The sequence below is a fragment of the Molossus molossus genome, unplaced genomic scaffold (genome assembly GCF_014108415.1).
Source record: "Molossus molossus isolate mMolMol1 unplaced genomic scaffold, mMolMol1.p scaffold_m16_p_8, whole genome shotgun sequence".
In the NCBI taxonomy this organism is placed as follows: Eukaryota; Metazoa; Chordata; class Mammalia; order Chiroptera; family Molossidae; genus Molossus; species Molossus molossus.
The window spans coordinates 48235981-48256224 of record NW_023425402.1 but is presented as its reverse complement, the minus strand read 5'-3'; the positions used below and the strand labels follow the sequence as shown (position 1 = coordinate 48256224).

General features: G+C 43.7%; 1 protein-coding gene across 1 annotated transcript in view; it reads left to right on the top strand.

Moving 5' to 3' along the window:
- LOC118621248 (sine oculis binding protein homolog) overlaps positions 1-20244 on the top strand; it is a 161909-nt gene that overhangs the window by 84205 nt on the left and 57460 nt on the right. The window contains exon 5 of the mRNA XM_036248598.1: positions 9603-9698. Coding sequence (XP_036104491.1) covers positions 9603-9698 — 96 coding nt within the window. The remainder of the gene's footprint in view (positions 1-9602; positions 9699-20244) is intronic.

Here is a 20244-nt window from a genome sequence, read left to right as displayed (position 1 = left end):
CAGAGCTGGGGATGATATGGCGGGGGCTCGAGCCAGAGCTGGAAGGGAACCAGTGACAAGGGGGTGATTACTAAGAGCACGCCGGGGCATCTAAAGGCCCACTTTGTAGGTTGATGGGCACCCAGGGGATCGGGGGGACTGAGGCCCAGAATAGGAACCATCCAGAGAAGATGTAGGCAGCCCTGTTGTATTCAGACCTTGTTTATGGCACTTACGTAGTTGCTGGTGGGAGTCAAGAAAGTTAAGTTGGGCGAAGTGGTGAACCTTTATTACAGATAACAATTGTGACATCATGGTCTTTGACAAGTATTGTAGCTAATTCAGAATTTATAGTCCTGGGCCTCAGAATTAGAGCTAATTCCAGGACAACACTTGTTTCAGTTTGTGACTCATAGCTGTCCACGACCATCCTCACTGGGGTATGCCCTTGGAGTTATTTCTTCCAGAAGTAGTGTGAGACATGCACTGATTCATGCACACGCTCCCACATGTTTCCCGGTGTCCATCTCCCCCTTGCCAAGAACTGTATGTGTGTGGTGTGGTAGGTCATGATGAAAGGTGACTGGGACACAGAGCAAGCTTAGCGTTCCCAGGAGGACTGTGACCCAAGCCTCTTGCATCATCTTCCCACCAACTGAGGTGATTAGCCATTGACCTGATCAGGGCTGCATTATTGATGCTCTGTCTCAACTATTTCTAGTAGTGGAGGGTGTTGTGAAATGAGCAGAGGCTGGTGAACTGGCTGTTGGGTCCCCGCATACTTGAAGAATCACCACTGTACAGGCCTGTTTCTCAGCTAGGCAAGTCCACGGACTCAATTTCACAAATTTGTCCAAAGCTCTCAGCTGCTTTGATGAATTGACTCATGTTAACCAAAGTCACAGTCTGCATGTATATGCCAGAGAGCCAGGACTAAATGAGATAAGACACACAAACATCCTTTATAGTCTGTACAGCATCCTCTATGGGATCAATAAAAAAATAATATGATAATATTGATAATGCTTTTAGCATTTCACCAAGGAAATTGTGAGAAAGGATCTGAATAGCTGGGTGAGCTCTGAGGGACATGTCCTGCTGGAACTGATGGGCTTAGGTATCAGTGATCCAGGGGTATTTCATAAGAATCAGGTTAAAGAGGTTGGTTTGAATTAATTTTATGATTTTTAAAGTCCCTTAGGCGGTGCCAGAGACCTCCTGACTCATGCTTGGTTTGGCCTCTCTTCCTGGGCTCTTTGCAGACCCCCCTCCCCACCCCCTTCAGGTGTATTTGTCATTAAATACCCTCCTTTCTTAATTTCCTTGCTGTATTCAATCTCGGATTGCTAAATCCAAAGAATAATGAAAATCTCCCTTAATTAATGACACGTATTTTTAAATTGACATCAGTATTTTCAAGTTATTCTATATTCATTTTATTTCTTTTTCTTACCACTAGCAGAGAGGTAGCAGATCACCGGGGTTCAGAGTGGGGATCTGGAGGTGGACTGCCCAAGTTTGAGTCCTGGTCCCATCACTTGTTAGCTGTGTGACATTGTGTAAACTACATAATCTCTCTTCTGTGCTCCAATTCCCTTAAAAAAAAAAAATGAGGCTAGTAATTACCTCATCGGTTTTGGTTTTGGTTTTGGTATATGTATGGGTGTGTGTCAAACGGGCTAATACATATAAAGCCTTTGGAACGGTGTCTGGTGTATACATAAGAGCTGGAGGGATGTTAGCCTTTCCTATGAAATCCTGATAATATCCAGAGCAGTATCTTTGTCTGGTTCTGGTGTGTTTCCTGTTCCCCTTTGAGGCCAGGTTACTTTGGGGGAGACTTCCTGTGCATAGTAAATCTCCTCCACAACGTCTGGATCCTTTCCTACCCTTGCAGATGAGGTCCTGGAGCCCCTCGCAGCTCCTGCCTGTTTCGCATTATCTCTGATTTTTCAGGTCCATCATGAGGCCTGTGCATAAAGACAAGAGTCCAGTCCCCTCTGCCTAGTGATTTCCGAGAACAGGAACAAAAGGACCACCTGAAATGCCTAGATTAGGCCAATTATTTGAGCATTTTATAGGCGCCAACCAGTAGCAAAGTGGAATCATCTGTGTTTCCCTGTCTTTTGTTTTCCCCTCAAGGGTCCCTGGGTAATAGATGCAAATGAATAGTAGAAAAGCCAAAAGGCAAGCGGTGGGTGGAGGCAGGAGGTGGGGGAAGGGAAGCAATTGAGTAGCCTGGATAATCCACCGTGGATCAAGGGTCCGGGGATAATCAGAAGCTGCCTGGGATGGGATGGCGGTGCGCGTGGCTTTGGCAAAGAGAAAAGGATTGGGCTGCGTGCTCCGGCTGCTGGGCCTCACCTGTGGACCCTTTGAAAAAACAGTTCTCACCAAACAAAGGCACTCAGCTGACCTGACAAAGAGCACTGCAAGATAAATCCAGAAGGGTCACCTGTCTAACAAAGGGAAAAAGAGATGAGAATACATGAAAAGCAAAACGAAGGATTTTTCAGAGCCACTCAGCAACTCCTCTGATTATTCTAGACACAGCTGGAAGGTAGTGGGACGAGCATGATATATTTCAGTCCGAGAGGGGGCTGTAATTCAGGCTGAGGTGGAATCTGTTGCCATGCAGTCCATTAGGGCCCCTGAGTACGGGCAGCCATCAATCAGCCGCCAGATCAGCCCGGTAGCCTCACACGCTCGCAGCGCCGAGTGGCTCTGACCTGACATCATTTAAGGAGAAACTCACGGAGGCCGTAAACATGATTCGATTCCCATTATCTTCATGTTGCGTATTTGTTACCGTTATTCTTTGAAGACTCCAAATTGGATATGAAAAATTTATGATATATATAAAGGTTTGCAGGGAGTGAATAAAATAGCCCCAGCCAATCAGTCTCTGTCGTCCATCAGCATGTGTGAGCTGTCAGAGGAGCTGAAGAGGTACAGAGAGCTTCTCCGCCTGCTGGCTGAAGAAGGAGAAAGGATGTCACTGGGGAAACAGCTTCTCCCTTGGCTCACATGCAAAATGGACATTTAAATACGTTTTGTTACAAGACCAGAGTACAGCCCAGCCGATGTGGCGCAGTGGTTGAGCGTCGACCCATGCACCAGGAGGTCGCTGGTTCGATTCCCGGTCTGGGCACATGCCCCGGTTGTGGGCTGGGTCCCCAGTGGGGGGGCGTGCAGGAGAAAGCTGGTTGGTGTTCTCTGTCTTCGATGTTTCCATCTCTCTCTCCCTCTCCCTTCCTCTCCCTCTGGAACAATAGAGGAAAAAAATAAAAATAAAAAAAAGACCAGAGTAAAACAGGAATTCCATAGTCAATCTTCGATGATGAGCTAATGAAAGGGTGGGCAAGGGCCTCTGATGTAAACATTAGTAGTAACATGAACTGAGCAGATGCTTGGGGCCACACATGCACGCGTCTGGGTGCTTGGGGTATCTCCAGATGAGGGAGCCCTATGCCAGGTGGGAATCCTCTGTCCAGGAGAAAGATCTCTGCCACACGCCATGCAGCTCTCTGTCATTCGTGCAGTGACTTGAATATTTGCATAGAAACGACTCATATTTAAGAGGTGTTTGTTGTAGAAGTAGGCAGGTCAGAGTGGAGAAAAGCAAAAACACTTCTGAGCCACCCTGGCATAAGGAAGAGCAAAGGGTTAAAGAATCCATTTCACATATATTTACAGGAGTGTTTATTATACAGTGTACTCTGCTGCTCATGGGGGCTTCATCCATGATGCATGGTCTCTGCCCTCAAGCAGTGTCCAGTCTGGCAGGGAAGATAAGACAAGAGTCATAACCAGGATGAGTTACTCCAAGGAGACCCAGACTGACTTGGAAACTATAACTAGTGACATCCGGGAAGCAAGGCACTGGGTTGGTTAATCCAGGAATGGCTTTTCAGGATGAGACAAAAACCAGAGGTTGTTAGGCAAAGATCAGTTTAGATGGAAGGCAAAGTAGAGAAACATGTGGAACAAAAGGATTATTGACCAATTATTGAATTGAGTAGAAGCTCTGCAGTGAGGCTAAGACCCTTGTGTCTACCCAAGTGGGAAGGACAGATATTGGGCAGAAGTGCATGGAGCAGGCAGTGAAGGCCCAGCTGTGAGGCAGGTGCCTTCAGAGAGCTCTGGCAAAGGCCTGCTGAGGCTCAGGTATGGAGACAACGCCTGATGTCCAGGGGCAGAACGCTTACCTCTGGGGACTGGAGTGCAAGGCAGCATGTCCACTTGCTAGGGTTAAGGATAGGAACCCATTCATTCATTCACTCATCACGTATGGCGCTCTTACAATATGCCAGGGACTGGACGAGACTCTGGAGGTTTGCAGCTGAATAGAACAGTTTCTGCTCTCATGGACGTCACAGGTTGGTGTGGAAGGCCAACACAGATGGTCATAATACAGTGTGATGTATGGAATGGTTACAGAGAGGGACAGAGGGGCACAGAGCCCAGGTTAGGACCATGGGGAAGAGGTCTTGAATGGCCTCCTAAAGGAGCTACAGTTGGAGCTAAGGATGCATAAAATTTTTCCAAAAGTGGGGAGGAGAGGTGGAATCTGGTTTTACCCTGAGAAAATGAGGTAAAGGACAGGAACTTTGTTGACGTGAACTGGAACATTAGTCATGAGGAGTTGGGTCACCAAGATGAGAATAACTGGGCAGTAACTCATGTGGGCGCAGGAGCTGCTCTGCAGGCTCTGTTTGTTATTCCAGCCCAGGGAACGTCACTGAGGGGCCAAGAAAATGGGCTGACCTCACTTCAAGTTCACAGCACACTGACAGGCCCACCTGACAGCTGCCCTTCATTCCCCCTGAGCTTCCTCAGGAGAATGTGCGTAGGCATTTGACAAAGGAAGGATAGACCAGAAATGGGATATCTAAGGTGAAGTTCTAAGGGTTTTCAGAAGTGGTGTCCCCCTGCTTTTATCTTGAATTTTGAAAAAGAAATTGTATCGTTTCTGGTTCAAAAAGTTATTTATAAAATGTAATTTTCCCCCTCTACAACTAGTCATCTCTAAACTTATTCCCACTTCATTGAGAGGCGCTATTTCCGATGTTCCCAAGGCCGGTCACGACACCACATGAGTGAGCCGACCTGTTTGCACCTGCTGCAGCCTTGGAACGCTCAGGCTGGAGCTCTGCAGAGCCCTCCCCAGCTCTGATTCCAGGCAGAGCCAGTTCTTGTTTCCCAGAGCAATTCTGGAATCACAAGGACACGCAGGTAGACTCCCATTCATTGCAGGGACGTGTTGACTCTGAAGCCGAATGACCTTTATATTGAAATGGTAACGGTGTGAACCTTTTCCCTGAGTCAGAAACATCTCACTTTTCTAGGGAAGGTTGGGTGGAGCTGATTTTAGAAGGCTCCACATTGTCGAATGGAGTCCTTCGGAGGAGAAAGAAGGTTGACCGTGCTTGAACAGGCGCATGGCACCAAGGCTTTGGCCCAGGAAAGAAGTGGATTCTTTGAAAGAGAACTGAAGTTTGCTGTATGTCAGAATCAGAATAAAAAAGTGAATTAGTGATGATTCGCAGGAAAGAGAGGTGAATACTAAGTTTGTTTGAGCCAGAGGTTTTTGAAGCAGAGAGGCCGTCTAAGTTTCTCACATAACCTAGTAGGCACGGCATGAAAACGGATGCGTGACTGTCAGCAAGACAGGGAAATCCCCGTGCAGTTTAAAGGAAGGATTTTAATTTTATGGCAGAAGTAAAGGTGTCTTAGAATAATAGATAAAAAGCGCACCTTTGGTCTGACAATTTTTTTTTGTAGTCAAATGCAAAACAATAGTTTCCCATTTGCTTTGTCCCATGGTTGGCATGAATGTCTAACATATTAGTCAGAATAAGGGTGTTGAGAATACGACCCATGGAGAGAGTTAGTTCATTATGACGTGTCTTGACATTCCTTCTGTCAGAGCCGGTCATTCCAGAACAAAGTCCGACATCAACACAGGTCCCCTGGCCCAGTGGGTACCCAGAGCTGGCAGTGGGGTGGTCTGCCCGAGACAGGCAATTAGGGAAAACAATGTCTGCAGAGAGTTTAAGGACAATACTAAAATCAGCTGAAAGTCGGTCTGCTTTATATTATTACCGTGACCAGTGATTCTGAACATCTTCAGGGTTCAAATACCCCTCCCTGAAGGGGCCGTCAGCTCCCTCCATCCTCCCACCCCTTGATATGCTGTTGTCTGTCAGCCAAAATCAGGCAGATGGAGAATGAGGCACTGGCTTCAATGTCTGAGAGGTTCTAAAATGTTCTGAAATGATTGGCTACGAAGGGTAAGGATGTTGCCGTGGAATGATAACGGAGCCCTAGCCTACAGGGCACTTGCAGCACCAGGCATGGCTGGACCCAGACACCGTCCTCCTCTTGGGGAGCTCCCAGTCTATTGGAGGAGGCAACAATCACACCAACCAGTGGAGGGTGCACCTGTGTGTAGTCTAAGAGAGGATGGAGTGGAGACATCTGACTTAGATCAGTGGTTCTCAGCACCTCCTGAGCATTACCATCCCGAGAGCTTTTTAAAAAACCCACTCATGCCCTGGACAGTTTGGATCAACGGTTGGAGCGCTGGTCCGCAGACCACAGAGTCCCGGGTTTGGTTCCCGCTAGGGGCTCGTACCTCGGTTGCAGTGTGTCCCTGGCCCCTGTTAGGGTCATGTGGGTGGCAGCCACTTGATGTGTCTTTGTCATATTGATGTTTCTCTCTCTCTCTCTCCCTCTTGCTCTATCTGAAGAGAAATGCAAAAAATAAATAAATAAATAAATAAATAAATAAATAAATAAATAAATAAATAAACCCACTCATATCCAGGCCCCACCCTGGACCGATTAAATCAGGATCTTGGAAAGGTGAAGGGAGAGAGAGGAGGTCAGGTAACACTATGTTAGAAAAATAACCAGCCCAGACAATTCTAAAATGCAGCCAAAATAGAGAACTACTGCCTTAGATGAATGCGATTATTTTAATTTAGTCCGGTAAGAATAGTTGAAAGTTTGACCTGAAGGAACTTCAGAATGCACAGGTGTGTGAGTCGTGTGTGCACCCACTTGAGGCTGACTGTGCCGGGACTCTTTGCACATCGTGTGCTGTCCATCTCTGGCATGTGGTGGAAACGCAGGGGATGGCTGGAGGATGGAGTTTCTCGGACTCGAGTCAGGCTGAGTGTCAGAGGCAGACCATTCCCAGGCTCTGGGAGTTTGCTGCAGAGGCAAACACATGCCTCAGTTAACAAGCAGGTTTCTGGCTTTCTCTCTCTCTACTTCCAATCACCCCGATTCCCCTCTTCTTGCTCTAACACTGCTGCTTTATTTAACCTCATAAACTATGAGGCTTTATATGAAATTTACAGCCTCTTTGAGGAAGCACATTCAAGCCTTAGATTTTTTGTGTGTGTCCTTTAAAAACATAAAAAGCACTGTGAGCACCTTACATGTAAGTGAAATGAATGTATTTTTCCCACTAATGTTGAAAATATCCCTAGGCATCTGGTGTGTATGAATGTGTATAGATAGTACATGCATAATAAACATATTCCACCTTATGAATATTTATACACAAGATACATATATATTGAATATAGACATACATATGTAAATAGTAGCCCTTGTAAACTGCATGCAAAGTATGTTTCCAAGCATATGTATTATAGCGTATCAGGAATATAATAAACCTCCCACCAAGTTTAGCATATTTTGAGGTGGCATTTTCTGCAGAGTTGTTTATGGTAGGATCTAGTTACAATCCTTCTGTGGGTTCTTCCCACCCCCCATCACTTAAATATTTGTTAAGTATCAACTAAAAATAAGGCACTGGGCATGACAGAGTAAGAAAGATACAATAGATGTCCCTGCCTTCAAAAGATCTATACCTCACAGAGTTGCTTGAAATGCAGTTATGAAGAATCTATCATTGTCCTGCCCATTGGTATCTTACTGCTTTCTTACAACTGCCTTTTATTTATACACACCACTTTCAAACGGGTCCCATGTAAGGCTATGTTAACGGAGTTGCAGACTAATACTTTTGCGGGGAGAAGAAACATCACAGCCATTGGACTTGCTCAACACTTACTCCTTTTTTTCTGTCACAGATAGTCCAATCTTTTAACTGTTTTTTATTTTACTCTGATTTGGTGGCAGTGGGGGTACAATAAAAAGCACTAAACCCCAGAGGTATTGATAAATCTCAAAAATGAAATCAAAACAGAGCAATCTCTCCCCCTCACAAACTTCTTGAAACCCATATATTACTGCCTGTGACATTCCACTTCCAAAGCGAATCCAGTTCCCACCCTGCAGTAAGCAGCAGAAGCCTTTATTAAAAACATGCTACACATTCTCCAATGTACCAAATATGGATCCCTTCCTGGAGTGACAATCCCCGGTCTAGCCGAGGCACTCTGAGTGATGCTTGTCAGCGGGCAGATTTCACTCCATTAGAGGAGAAACCGTACATCAGCGCTGTCATCGCGGTGCCACCGACCGACGCTCATTGTTTTCTCCGCCTCAATCCATACATCACAACAGGTAGTTCTCAGCTGTTCCCTTGGTGCCAGACATACATTTTATCTAAAGAGACAGCAGACAGAACTACCTGCTGCTTCCTGTGCAGCTCTCCCTGTGTTTCTCTCCTTTTTCCTACTTCACTTGGGCTTTAAAAAAGCAGCTGGCAGGGAGCCAGGAGCTCATCATTTTAATGCAGTGCAAAACGGAATATGCATAATTATATGCAAGCCATATGTGAGGGAGACGGCTCAGCTGTGAGTTTCAGGGGGCCAGGAAAGAGAGAGCAGTTAGGGCGAAGATGAGATGAGAGCGGAGCCGAGTGCAAGTGTCGCCCAAATGAGTGATTTAATGAGTGTGCTGCAGACACGCCTCCTTCCACCTACCTCTCCCTTCTCCCACCGACGGAGATTAGAAAGAGAAGACTGTGTGCAGGCGGGATTGCTGATGGGTTCTGTTAATGTCTCCATTTAAACTTCCGCTTTCTTAATTAACAGTGTAGACCAAAATAAGCAGTAACTTTTAATGCAGCTTCTTAATGAAATCTATTTATTTTTCCTGCATTTGATTGAAGAATCATTGTTCTCACTAGATCATTGCTCCTTTCAGATTTTTATTTAAAAATGGAGGGGAATCAGTTTATCTCTAATAGTATTACAATGCAAAATATAACTATGCAAATTGCTTTTCTTATGGCCTTGCTATTAGAATTTTTAAAAGGTGCGTTATCTAGAGATTGCTTAAGCATGCCAAAACGTTTAAACACGTGTGTATGTCATAGAATCCTAAATGTACAACCGAAGTCACTGAAAGACTAAAGTGGTGGTAATTTCCAACGAAATTATTTTATTTTGGTTTGCTTAATATTTAAAACGTTAAATTTTACACCACAATGAATTTGCATGTTCAAACTAAACAATGTAAAGAAAAATAAATCCCACATTTTGATATCTAAAAGGCGTACTGCGTATTTAAACAAACTTCTTAATAATGTTGTTATTTCTGGATTCCCGTTTGTTTAATGATCTGAGCTGTTATGCTTTTAGCTTTTTTTTCTTCCATTATTTGTAAGTCCCTAAATAGGCCATTATATTTCCCTTCAGGCTAGAGATGAAGATGGACATGCTGAAAATTTCCCCCAGCAGCACTATGCTAAGGAAACTCCAAGGCTTGCCTTCAAGAATAACTGCGAACTACTTGTAAGAATAATATACTTACGACAAGTCTAGAATGTTACTTTAGCACAGTGAAAACAGTTTTTGAAAGGGTTTGTTCATTATTACATAATTTATGAAGTATTATAGTTTTTCTGTATAGAGTTCTAAATGCTAATTCTGATGATCACTGCATATTAATGATAAGATCTCACGTTGTTTGCAAATCTTTTATATCTGATTATAGAGCTTGGATGGCCCTGTCTTTATGAGCTTGTTTTGTAGAGTGGTTTATAAGCAGCCATTTGGAGAATGGCTGGTAAAATTAAAAATATAGAGAAATACAGTTGATACATGTAGCTTGGAAAAAAACAATCCCACCTCCGCCCCTCCTCCTACTTCATAATTGTACACTATTTTAGGAGACGACATGGTAATATTTTGTTCTGCTAGGAAAGATAGCAGAGTTGACACGCAGTACTCCCTTTAGAATTCAAGTATTCCTACACTATCTTGCCAAACTCAATCAGGCACTTTCGTCTCTCCTAAGGAAAAGTCAAAGCAGCGACAGGATGCGGGGATGTTTACAAGTCGTGAGAGAGAGGATATCAGCTGTGACAGGGACTCCGTTCCAACGCAGGGTTAATTTGCTGTTCATTTTAGCATTTACAGCGAGACAAGATGAAAAGCAAGCAGGAATGCCTATTATATTTCTATTAAATGAATCTGTTGGGACCTAATGTTCTTGATTAGCTTTTGAAAATGAGTGATCCGCAATGCATTTTCTGTTTACCCAAAGTAAACAGAGAATGAATTGTCATTTATTTAGAGATTCAAACACTGCTTTGGAAAATGAAGCTTTATGAGGGATCTAGCGATGTTGTCCCTAAATGTTCTTTTCTTTGCAATTGCAGTAAAGCAAAACATTTGCTTCAACTAAATGAAAATAGGGAAAGAGAATGAGGATGCTCAGTTGTTACCTTTTGAGGTAGTCTCGTTGCTGTGCAGTTTTTTGGCGGAGCGCAGTGGTCCTCTGCCAGGTCTCAGCATTAGGAAATCCCACATGTAACAGTGTTTGGACTTAGCTCTGATACCAAGTATTCATTAAAAACAAAGTGTCCAGAGAGCAGGGGAAGAGAGAAAAGTAGTTTTTACCCATTCTAGCTGCAGTAGTTAGATGTTGACAGCAAGTAGCTCCTTTCCGAGTCTGCACAGTTACAGTAGCACCACTCATTGCTTGACCAAGCCATCTGCGGGCCAGTTCGCTGCTTGTAAATGCAGTTTTCCCCCTGAAAATTGAACTCACCTTATATTTTATCTTAGGGCTCTTAAGCTTCCAGGCCTGCTAGCATTACCTATTTGGGGGAAACCCTTTTTATTCGGTTCCGTTTTAATGTTTCAGTCCATAGCTGTGGTTATCCCGCAGAAGACTATAGGGGCCATTTAGGCTGTGTTTTGGTATCAAAATGCTTTTGGGAGTTGCTTACTACTTTTTGGAGAAATTGTTAAAAGTGATATGTCATATTTGATTTTTTTTTTCTATTTACTAGAAAAATTAATATGCTCAAGTCTTGGTTGTGATCAGTTTTGACCCGAGGAAGTAAAATGTATATGTGAACATCTCGTCCAGCTATCTTTCGAGAAAAATGTATGTTTAGTCCTTGCTGTGCTTAAACACAAAATTGTGTTGGCAGTCGTTTTGAGAGATTGGTACAATCTTAGTTCTTTTAAGCCACTGTTAGGAAATGTGTTATTTTGGTCAGCATATGAGAAAAGAAAAAGGAGAGTAAAGAGAAAAAAACATGTAAGCTTATTTCTCCAAGGAGACATTGAATTTTTTTTCAGCTGCAAGAGAAGCGATGGTGTTTGGCTGGTTATGAAGCCCGGAGAAGCTAGGCTTCTATATGAAAGAGACCTGTTCATTGTTAAGAGAGAAATAGGAAGTCCTTGGAGTTTTCTTAGTGCAGCTCAGAGCAAATTTTTAAAGAATCCACGAGAGAAGATTGCAAGCTCGCTCCAAAGTGCTTTCTTAGTTTACGGGTGGTTCTGCCATCTTGCACAGTTCACTGCGGCAGGAGCAGTGGGGGTTTCTCCCAAGAGCCACCAGTGCCCCCCAGGGCTTCCCAGGGCTTGGGAGAAAGCGCTGAGGGCACAGGTGACTCCTAGGCTGCCAGGTGATCAGGAGCATGTGGCTGGAAGGCTAACCCTCTGGGCCACAGGTGTTGACAGAAGGTGCCCTGACCAGGTAGCCTCTGACTTTATTATTGACTGTTGATTGTCTCTGTCCTCCACCCACAACCCAGCCTCTGCTTCTCGGAAGCGGGAGGAATATTAAGGAACCTAAACAAAAGCAAAGTAAAACCGTTGTCTGGAATACACAAGTGTGTGTCATCAGAAGGCACCAGGAGAGGAAGCATTGCCTGGCATCTGCTATGCAGCCGTAGATTTCCTGTAGGCTATTTATCTTTTCATTTAAATCCCAAATTGTGATATGTGCCTTCACACTTAATGTACAACACAGAGGACTATTTAGTTCGGTGGCCAAGGTTCTCTGGCTGGTGATTGTGCAGCAGCTCCCTTATGCTTTTTATTAATTTTGAAAATGTAAGGCTGTCAAAGCATTAGATACAACTTCAGTACTATATGATATATCACAATTCAGTGTGGCCCCATCTACCTCTTCATAGATAGGTTTGCGCGCGCGCACACACACACACACACACACGATATGTTGCGGGCATGTCTAAATTTATGACCAAGGCAAATAACTTTCAATAAAAGAAATGGTAGGAAATTCACTTTACATTAACACTGCAGCAACATGACTTATGGGAGCCCAGAGGAGGGAATATTTAGAGCCAGGCATGGGTGACTAGCCTTTGCCCCAAATTTCAACTCCAATGCTGGTCCCTTTACCATTATTGCCTCATTCTTTGGGGACTAAGTAGGCCTTCTCATTTACTCTATTAAAATTCTCACATCGATGGTGGGAGTTGGATTAAGAGCTAGAGAGGACCCTAATCGTATTATGAGCTCACACCTTCTCATGAGCCAGTACTTTCTCAGTCTTTGAAAACCAGCTGGGAGTAAGACCTTGCAGAATTATAGCATAAGCAAGGTCCTTGGAGGGAGAGGACCTGTAGCTATAAGAAGAATGTTGAAAGGGTTTTGAGGAAGGAACTGAAGGCAACTGAGCTGATTCCCCAGTTCTTAGGGCCAGTCCAGAGAACATCACTGCATTCAGGAAAAAGGTCAAAATATAGTCATAGAACAACAGCAGTGATGCAGTGTGGTGCAGTTGGAAAGAAGGAGGTTTAGGAAGTCCGGAAGGGGAAGTGAGAGAAAGGAAACTCGGGGGAAGTCAGCCGGCCTCCCTCAGTTTCAGATTCCCAAGTCATCATCGAGACAAGTCTGACTCCCTTTGGCTTTTCCTAAGCTCGTGAGGGATGGGGTTTTGCCGAGGGAGAGGGAGGGAGCCCACAGCTGGGAGGTGAGATAAAAATAGCATGGGGGAGAATTCTTTCTGGTCACTTACAGTGCCAGTATAGAGAGATGATACAAACTATTTTGGTTTTGTGGCCTTCTGAACAGAGATGGTGGGGAGGAGGGATGCTTAGGGAGTTCTGTGCGCTGATTTGTTCATCTCCTTTCCTTGGGCTGGCAGACAGGTCGACTACGAGCACTGAACACAGTTCATCATCAGAACTGCTAATGCAGAACTGCTCTGTAGTTACAGTGTTCAGTTAACCAGACATTATTGAGCATCTTCTGTGTATAAGGCACTGTACCAGACAGTGCTTATGGGGGACACAAACTAGAAAAAGACACAGTCCCTCCCCTGAAGGAGCTTACAGTTCAGTAGGAAGACAGTATTATTTCTAGTCATCAGGAATGTGGACTCTTGGGTCTGTCTGAAAGTGAGAATTTTGCCCCAGCTAGACTTTAATTTACGTCACTGTGGTGGTATCGCGTAGGGATCATGGATACACAGGCTTCAGATTTATGGTGACACATTGGCGTCACCACTGGATCTGTTTCACCCCCGGACTGCTTCAGATCTTCATCTGTTAAATGTAATAATAAATGGTAGTAACCTCAGAGGATATTGTAAGGATTGAAAGTGATGACATATTTAAAGGGCCTGGTACATGGTAACATTCAGTACTTATTAACTGCTATTATTATGATTCTTCTTATTCTCGTGATTGTTATCATTACACAGTGAGCTGTGTCCCAAGAGAGCACCAGCAAAGTTCTGGAGTACAAAGGAGGAAGAGATTACTTCCATGTGTGGTAATTAGAGACTGACCAAAGGGGGTACCTTTGATGCAGGCCTTACATGGTTTGGGTTTGGATAATTGGAGCAGGGGTGTAAGGGAAGAGGGCATTCCAGGCGGAGGGAAATAGCGTGGGCGAGGGCAAAGAGGCGGGAGGGTGCAGGCCAGGTGACCCACACTCAGCTGGCATCCAAGTTGGCTGGAGGGCAGAGTGCCTGAAGGGTCCGGGGTGAGCGGGCGGGCAGGCCCATTTGCAGACATCTCAGTAACGGACACCGCCCTATCAAGCCTGGACATAAGAAGCTGTACTTCATGGAAATTCCTAGTACTTCTGTGGATTAAAAAAAAAATCATTACGGACAAGTTCAACATATACAAAAGTAGAGCAGAGAGAGTCATATAATGAACCCCATGTACCTGTCACTCAGCCTCAACAGTGGTCAGTTCTCAGTCTTGCTTCATCTGTCCCTTTACCCTCTTTTATTCCGCTGGAGTATGATGAAGTAAACATACTTGTTTGTTTGTTTTTTTGTAAACACTTTAGCACCCCACTTCTCTGGCTGGAAAAAATTCATTGACATTGATTAAGTGGGGGGGATTGGAGATGTATACATGAAACAAAGAAGTCTTGGTTATGGGGTGTGCTTTTCCCTCCCTGCTCAGCACAACCCTGTGAGGCGTCGACCATCAGATCCAGCTGAAAAAGCCCTTCGGGAGAAACACAGACCACAGTGCCAGGGAAGACTTGAGCGCTCCTCACTCTCAGACCCCTGGTTCTAAATGCATTTACTTAAAAATAAGACCAGACCTCTTTGCAACCCAACCCAGCCCGTCACTGCCGGTGGCCTTATCACAGCGATGGGGAGGAATTCTGGATTGCTGTCACATGTTAAGTGTTGCTAGGACTTTCCTGCTAGATCATGGAGCCATCATGACAGCCCCCAAAGGTGATATAAACGGCCACATTTCATTTGAAACTTGATAAGCTTTGCAAAGTAGGCACAGTTAACCAAAGATCCCCTTACAGAAAGCCAGATTCATGTCCCAGCTCAACTTGAATTTATACAGTTTCTTGGATGTTACCGCTGAGCGGCACAGGCACTGAGAATGAAAATTCCTGGGGACACACTCGGACTCCCATCACATCGTATAAAATCACATATGACATATGCATATATGTCCTCTGTGTACCAGTTTTCTGACAGAGTAATAGTAAAAGCCCCCACGTGTACAATGACCCACAAAACCCCAGGGATTGGTTGCCGTCTAGAGAGAGTTGGCCTGGGCCACCATTTTTCTCTCATACCCTCCAGATCCCTTTAGTCTGGGGCTATTCCTGTGTACCTACAGTTTTTTGAGCTATGTTTCAGAAAAATAAACATTTTTGGAAAGACACGGACTAATGTGAGACTGAGCAAGGGCACACGCGATAGAGGTGGCACAGGTGTGCTCTCCAGCAAGCCCATGGAGGCTTTAGCACGGGCAGAAGAGATGGAGTCCGCCGAGCCACCTGCTCATCCCTCCGCTTCCACCTGTGCCTTGCTTCACCTTGCTCCCCAGCTGGGTCTGCTTCTCTCTTCTTTTCAGCTTCTTGGCGCCCACAGTGGTTATGGTCTCATGGTTCAGAGCCTTTTTCTTCTCTACAAAGACCTGTACCACAGTAGACCATCTCCCTTCATCTCCTGCCCATGCAAACCCCATTTTAACTTGTTGTTTTTAGTGTATTTAGGGGAAGAGCCATCTGGGGGAGGGATAGCGTTCCCCAGCGTCTGCCCTGGTCAAAGGGCTTTCTCTGGGTTAGGGACCCTGACTGGATTGGAGGTCCTTGCTTCCTAGCAAGATCCCTTTCCCAAGGCACAGAGATCTTTGCCTTTCTAGTGGCAGGGCCATTGCACGAAAGGTCAGAGGCCTAACCGTTTGGTTTTCATGCTGGCCTTTCACACAGTACACTGCAGTGGTTCTTAGAGCCAGAGAGAGGTATCGAGGACCATGTGTCCTCTAAGGGAGACCCCGTGTTGTGGTGGATAAGAGTGGGTGCCCGATCCCAGCTCTGTGGATATGCCAGCTTTGCAACCCAGGCAAGTTGCTTAACTGCCCTGAGCTCAATGTCTTTATCAATAAAAGGAGGATAAATATAGTCCCTACCTCCTAGGGTCGTCTTGAGGAGTAAATGAGATCATGTTTATAGAGCACTCAGTATGCCTGGCATGCCATGAGGCTTTAATAAGCAGTAGTCTTATTACTAATAAAATGGAGCTAAAAGATGGCATTAGTTCATGCATAGTCTTAAGGCAGGTGCTGGAAGTACTGCCCCTGTTCTGTAACTAGAGTCTCTTCCCAGTTGTTTCGGATAGAAGCCCATATGTAATATTTTAATTTAGAACAAAGAACCTCAGAGAACCCCCTGCACATCCATCCACCCAGTTGCCTTTTTATGCTGAGGGCACTAGAGATGCTGTTGGCTGGCCACAGAGCAGATGTTGCTGATTTGTGAGGTAGTGCAATGTTGGAATACTTTCCAAAGAAGAATACAAAAATTCCAAAAAGTAGTATGATGTTGTAGTGAAGAGCGTAGACTCTTGAGCCTGGGTGTTTGGTTCAAATTTAGGAATCTGCACTACTCCACCCACTGGTCCTATGACCTTGGGCAAGACACTGGATCTCTCTGTGTCCATGTCCTTATCAATAAAAAATGTACCTATCTGGTAGGGTTGGTGTGAGGCCTAAATGGATGAGTACCCATAGGTGCTTATTAGAATGATATTTGGCAGACAGTTGGCACTCAATCAGTGCTGCGATTATGATTATAATTATTTCTTCTAGCTAAGGTTGCTTACTTTCAAGCACATCATAGAATAGCACTTGGCCAAATTTTCTAGCAATAGATTATCTGAAAGTCTTGAGTATGCACATTAACATGCAAAAGTTCACAGAATTGTCTTGTGAACAATGAGGGGGACAAGATACATCATGCAGATAATTCTTAGAGCTAAGCTTTTAATGAAAAATGTATATATAACTCTCAAGGAAGACTCTACATAATCCAAAATCTCTTTGTCTTGCCCTGTCATTTAATAGTAAAATCTTAGAACTATGTAACTAAGAAAAATGAATGCAAAGGAAAAAAATGTAATTTACACATGGAAGTATATCTACAATAGCAAAGGGATGGGCTTCTGATAAGCCTGTGGAGGGAAGGAGACAGGAAACCATCCTTTATGGGGTACCTCCAATGTGCCAGCATGGTGCTCAGTCTCTAGAGACCTTTTTTAGATCCTTTGTTCTCCACAGCTTTGCTAAGTAGATAGATGTTATTTCCATTGTATGGATGGGGAAGTTAAAACATTCAGAGATGTTACATTCTTTGCTTTGGGGGAGGGGAGGGGACCAGCAGTCATAGAGGTGAGGGATGACCCACGTCTCTGACCTGTGCTCAGGACGAGACACACAGCCACCTTCTCAGGGCAGGGACCCGGTGGGATACAGTTTTCCATCTCAGGGCTACAGAAGGGATTCAATCTATGTTTCTGGAATGAATGAATGAAGAAACTAATTCAGAATCACACTTTCTAGCGTCTTTATGGTAACAATTCATTAGTAGAATTCTGAAGTTAGCAAGAACATCAATAGGAATATTAGAAAGGGGAATTTATTCAGAAAGGCATGTCAGTGTTTGAGAATTCCCAGTGCATAATAAATTGTGGGAAAAGGAACCAAAACGTATGTCTTTTAATTTGGTAGGCTATAGAAAACATGCTTTTCAATGTGATATAAGCTTTTGAGTGTATTATTTTTATCTGACAGCAATAGATTGCGTATGGTAAGTGCTAATTCTTCTTTTGAAGATTTTGATTCTTTTTATGATCAGTAAGGTCATTTTTAAAAGCCTTGGACTCTTGATTTGGTACAGTTGTATTCCTCAGAGTGAATTGATCTGTTTCATCTTTGATAATTCTGGCCATCAAGTAGCATACTGGAGGTAGATGTCAATTGCACCCTTCCTTGTTATAATTGCTGGAACTGAACAATTACCTAAAATACCAAAGACAATATGCCTCTGATGGTTTCAATGGAAACTCTAGGTCATATATCAAGCAAAACCAGAAAATCAGATAGGATATCAATTATCAATATCAAATCGTGCAGGTGACCAGCCAGAACTAATATTAATCGTATTCAGTCACGTGCTTGGTTTATGGCTTGAAGAACAAGCTAACGGGAGTCTCTTGGGGGGGGGGGGGGGTATAAAAAATATTTGGAGTTGAGATGAATGACATATGTGAGTAATAAAGGAGCCAAGAAACTGGAGATGTGGTGTGGGGGGCTGGTGAGAGGGAATTTTACAAGGGAAGAAGGAAGATAGAAGCCCACGATTAAGCTACAAATGAGCAGATTCAGGCAAATAAGAGTATTTAAAATAGTGTACTTTCTCATTGCATTTGGCTTGAAGTGTCTTTAATAATCGTGGTTTTGGTACACTCCCTGCTCCTCTGGTCTGAGGTGTCAGGCTTTCCTGGAGGCCTTTTTCCTAGCTGCTCCTCCCTCCTGCATGGCCGCACGTAACCAGGAGTTGAGATGTCTTTTCATCCCAGACGAGGCTCCCTTTGGCTGAGAGCTCAGTGAGGCAGAAGATGTCTTGTTCCTCACTGTAGCCCTCAGAACCATGCTTGTCCACACCGTATCTCATGGGCTCTGAGATGCACTGTTCCCCTCGAACACTTCAACGTCTCAGAAATGGGATTGCGTACTACCACTGATTGGATACTGCACATATGAAAACATTTTCAGTTGGCTGTGTTTTTTCCTAGTGGTATAAAATAACGGCATCTTAACAATCAATGGTGAATGAATGTGGAGGCAGGTGCGCAATTATAACTTGTCGAATGAATGTCCGCAGTAACATTTCCTCCTGGTTCTAGTTCAGGTAAAAAGGAAATGCTTAAGGTTGTTCTGGAGTGTGTGGCGACCCCTGGCAAGGTGGCGTGGAGGGCTGGCCTGTGGCTGTCTTGCTGAGCATTTTACTCCTGTGTGTGTATTTACCCTTCAGGGGGAGCGGAGAGATGTCTGTGCTCGTTCCTTCAAAGAGAAACGGTGACCAGTTAAGACATATCCCAGAAAAGCCAGTTTTAAAATAATAAGCAGTGCTTTTGTCTCCATTATCCAGAAAATTGCTTAATGTTCTACTTTGGATTACACAGTTATGAATATTTCTCTTGAAAATTGATGAAGATAAATTGGTAGAGGAGCAATGATTTCTTTCTCTCGATAGAACAAACTGTAGATTTCATTAGGCTAAAGCATCTTTTTAAAATAAATTAGGATGCCTTTACTCATCACCGTCACCATTATCATCATCTCATAGGTCCCGACTGATAGAAGAGACAAGTACACATGGGTGTATTTCCTGTCCTTCATATTTTATCATCCACACTCAGAATATCAACTTGTATAGGTAAAGTCACACCCTAAGCTTAATTATGTGAAATATTCGGCTGTTTTGTAGCATTAGATCTGAATAGAGTGTGGTTTCCTTTGAGTGGAAAATTTGCATCTGATTCTGATATTGCAGCAGGATGTGATAACTTCTCTGTGTGAACAGGGAAGAGAAAAACCGCAGGAATATATGTGAGTGTTAAAACCTGAGACGGGAAGGGAGGAGGCGTTTAAATACCAAAGATGTGCTAGAATAAGGCCTTTATATAAAAAGTATTCACATTATTAAGATCTATGAATACTTTGGGGGCCTCCATTATATAGCCATTTTAACGAGTGGTGCTTTTAACTTCTAAATTGTCTGATAAATGTGTAAGGACACTCCCAGGGAACTAAACACTATTTATGGCTTAGATAAATATTTATATAGTTGCCAGGTAGCTTGAATTTTTGGAAATTTGCAACATCAAATACAATATATGAAGGCAAATTTATATATTGTACTTAGAAACATGGTGAGGTATATAAAGGAGAATAAAAATAAACTAGGGCCTCACAAAAGTACTGATCAGCCTATGGCGGCTACATCTCCATCACTGATGCAGTATATTTTCTATAATAATTTGATGTTTATATACAAACACAAAAATAAATAACATGGAAAAATACAGTTGTAATGAAATTTTTATTTTCATTTTTTCTTAGCCTTTTGATTTTTAAACCATGTTCTGACTGCCATCAAATCAGCTGAGTTGAAAATTGAGTTGCATCAGCAGAGACAGCTGGTTTCGATCATTCAGACCAAAAGGACTTTTTCTTGAGGGATATTTTCTCCCTGGTTTATTTGGTCTGAATAATTTTTTAAATACCTCTTTTGTATA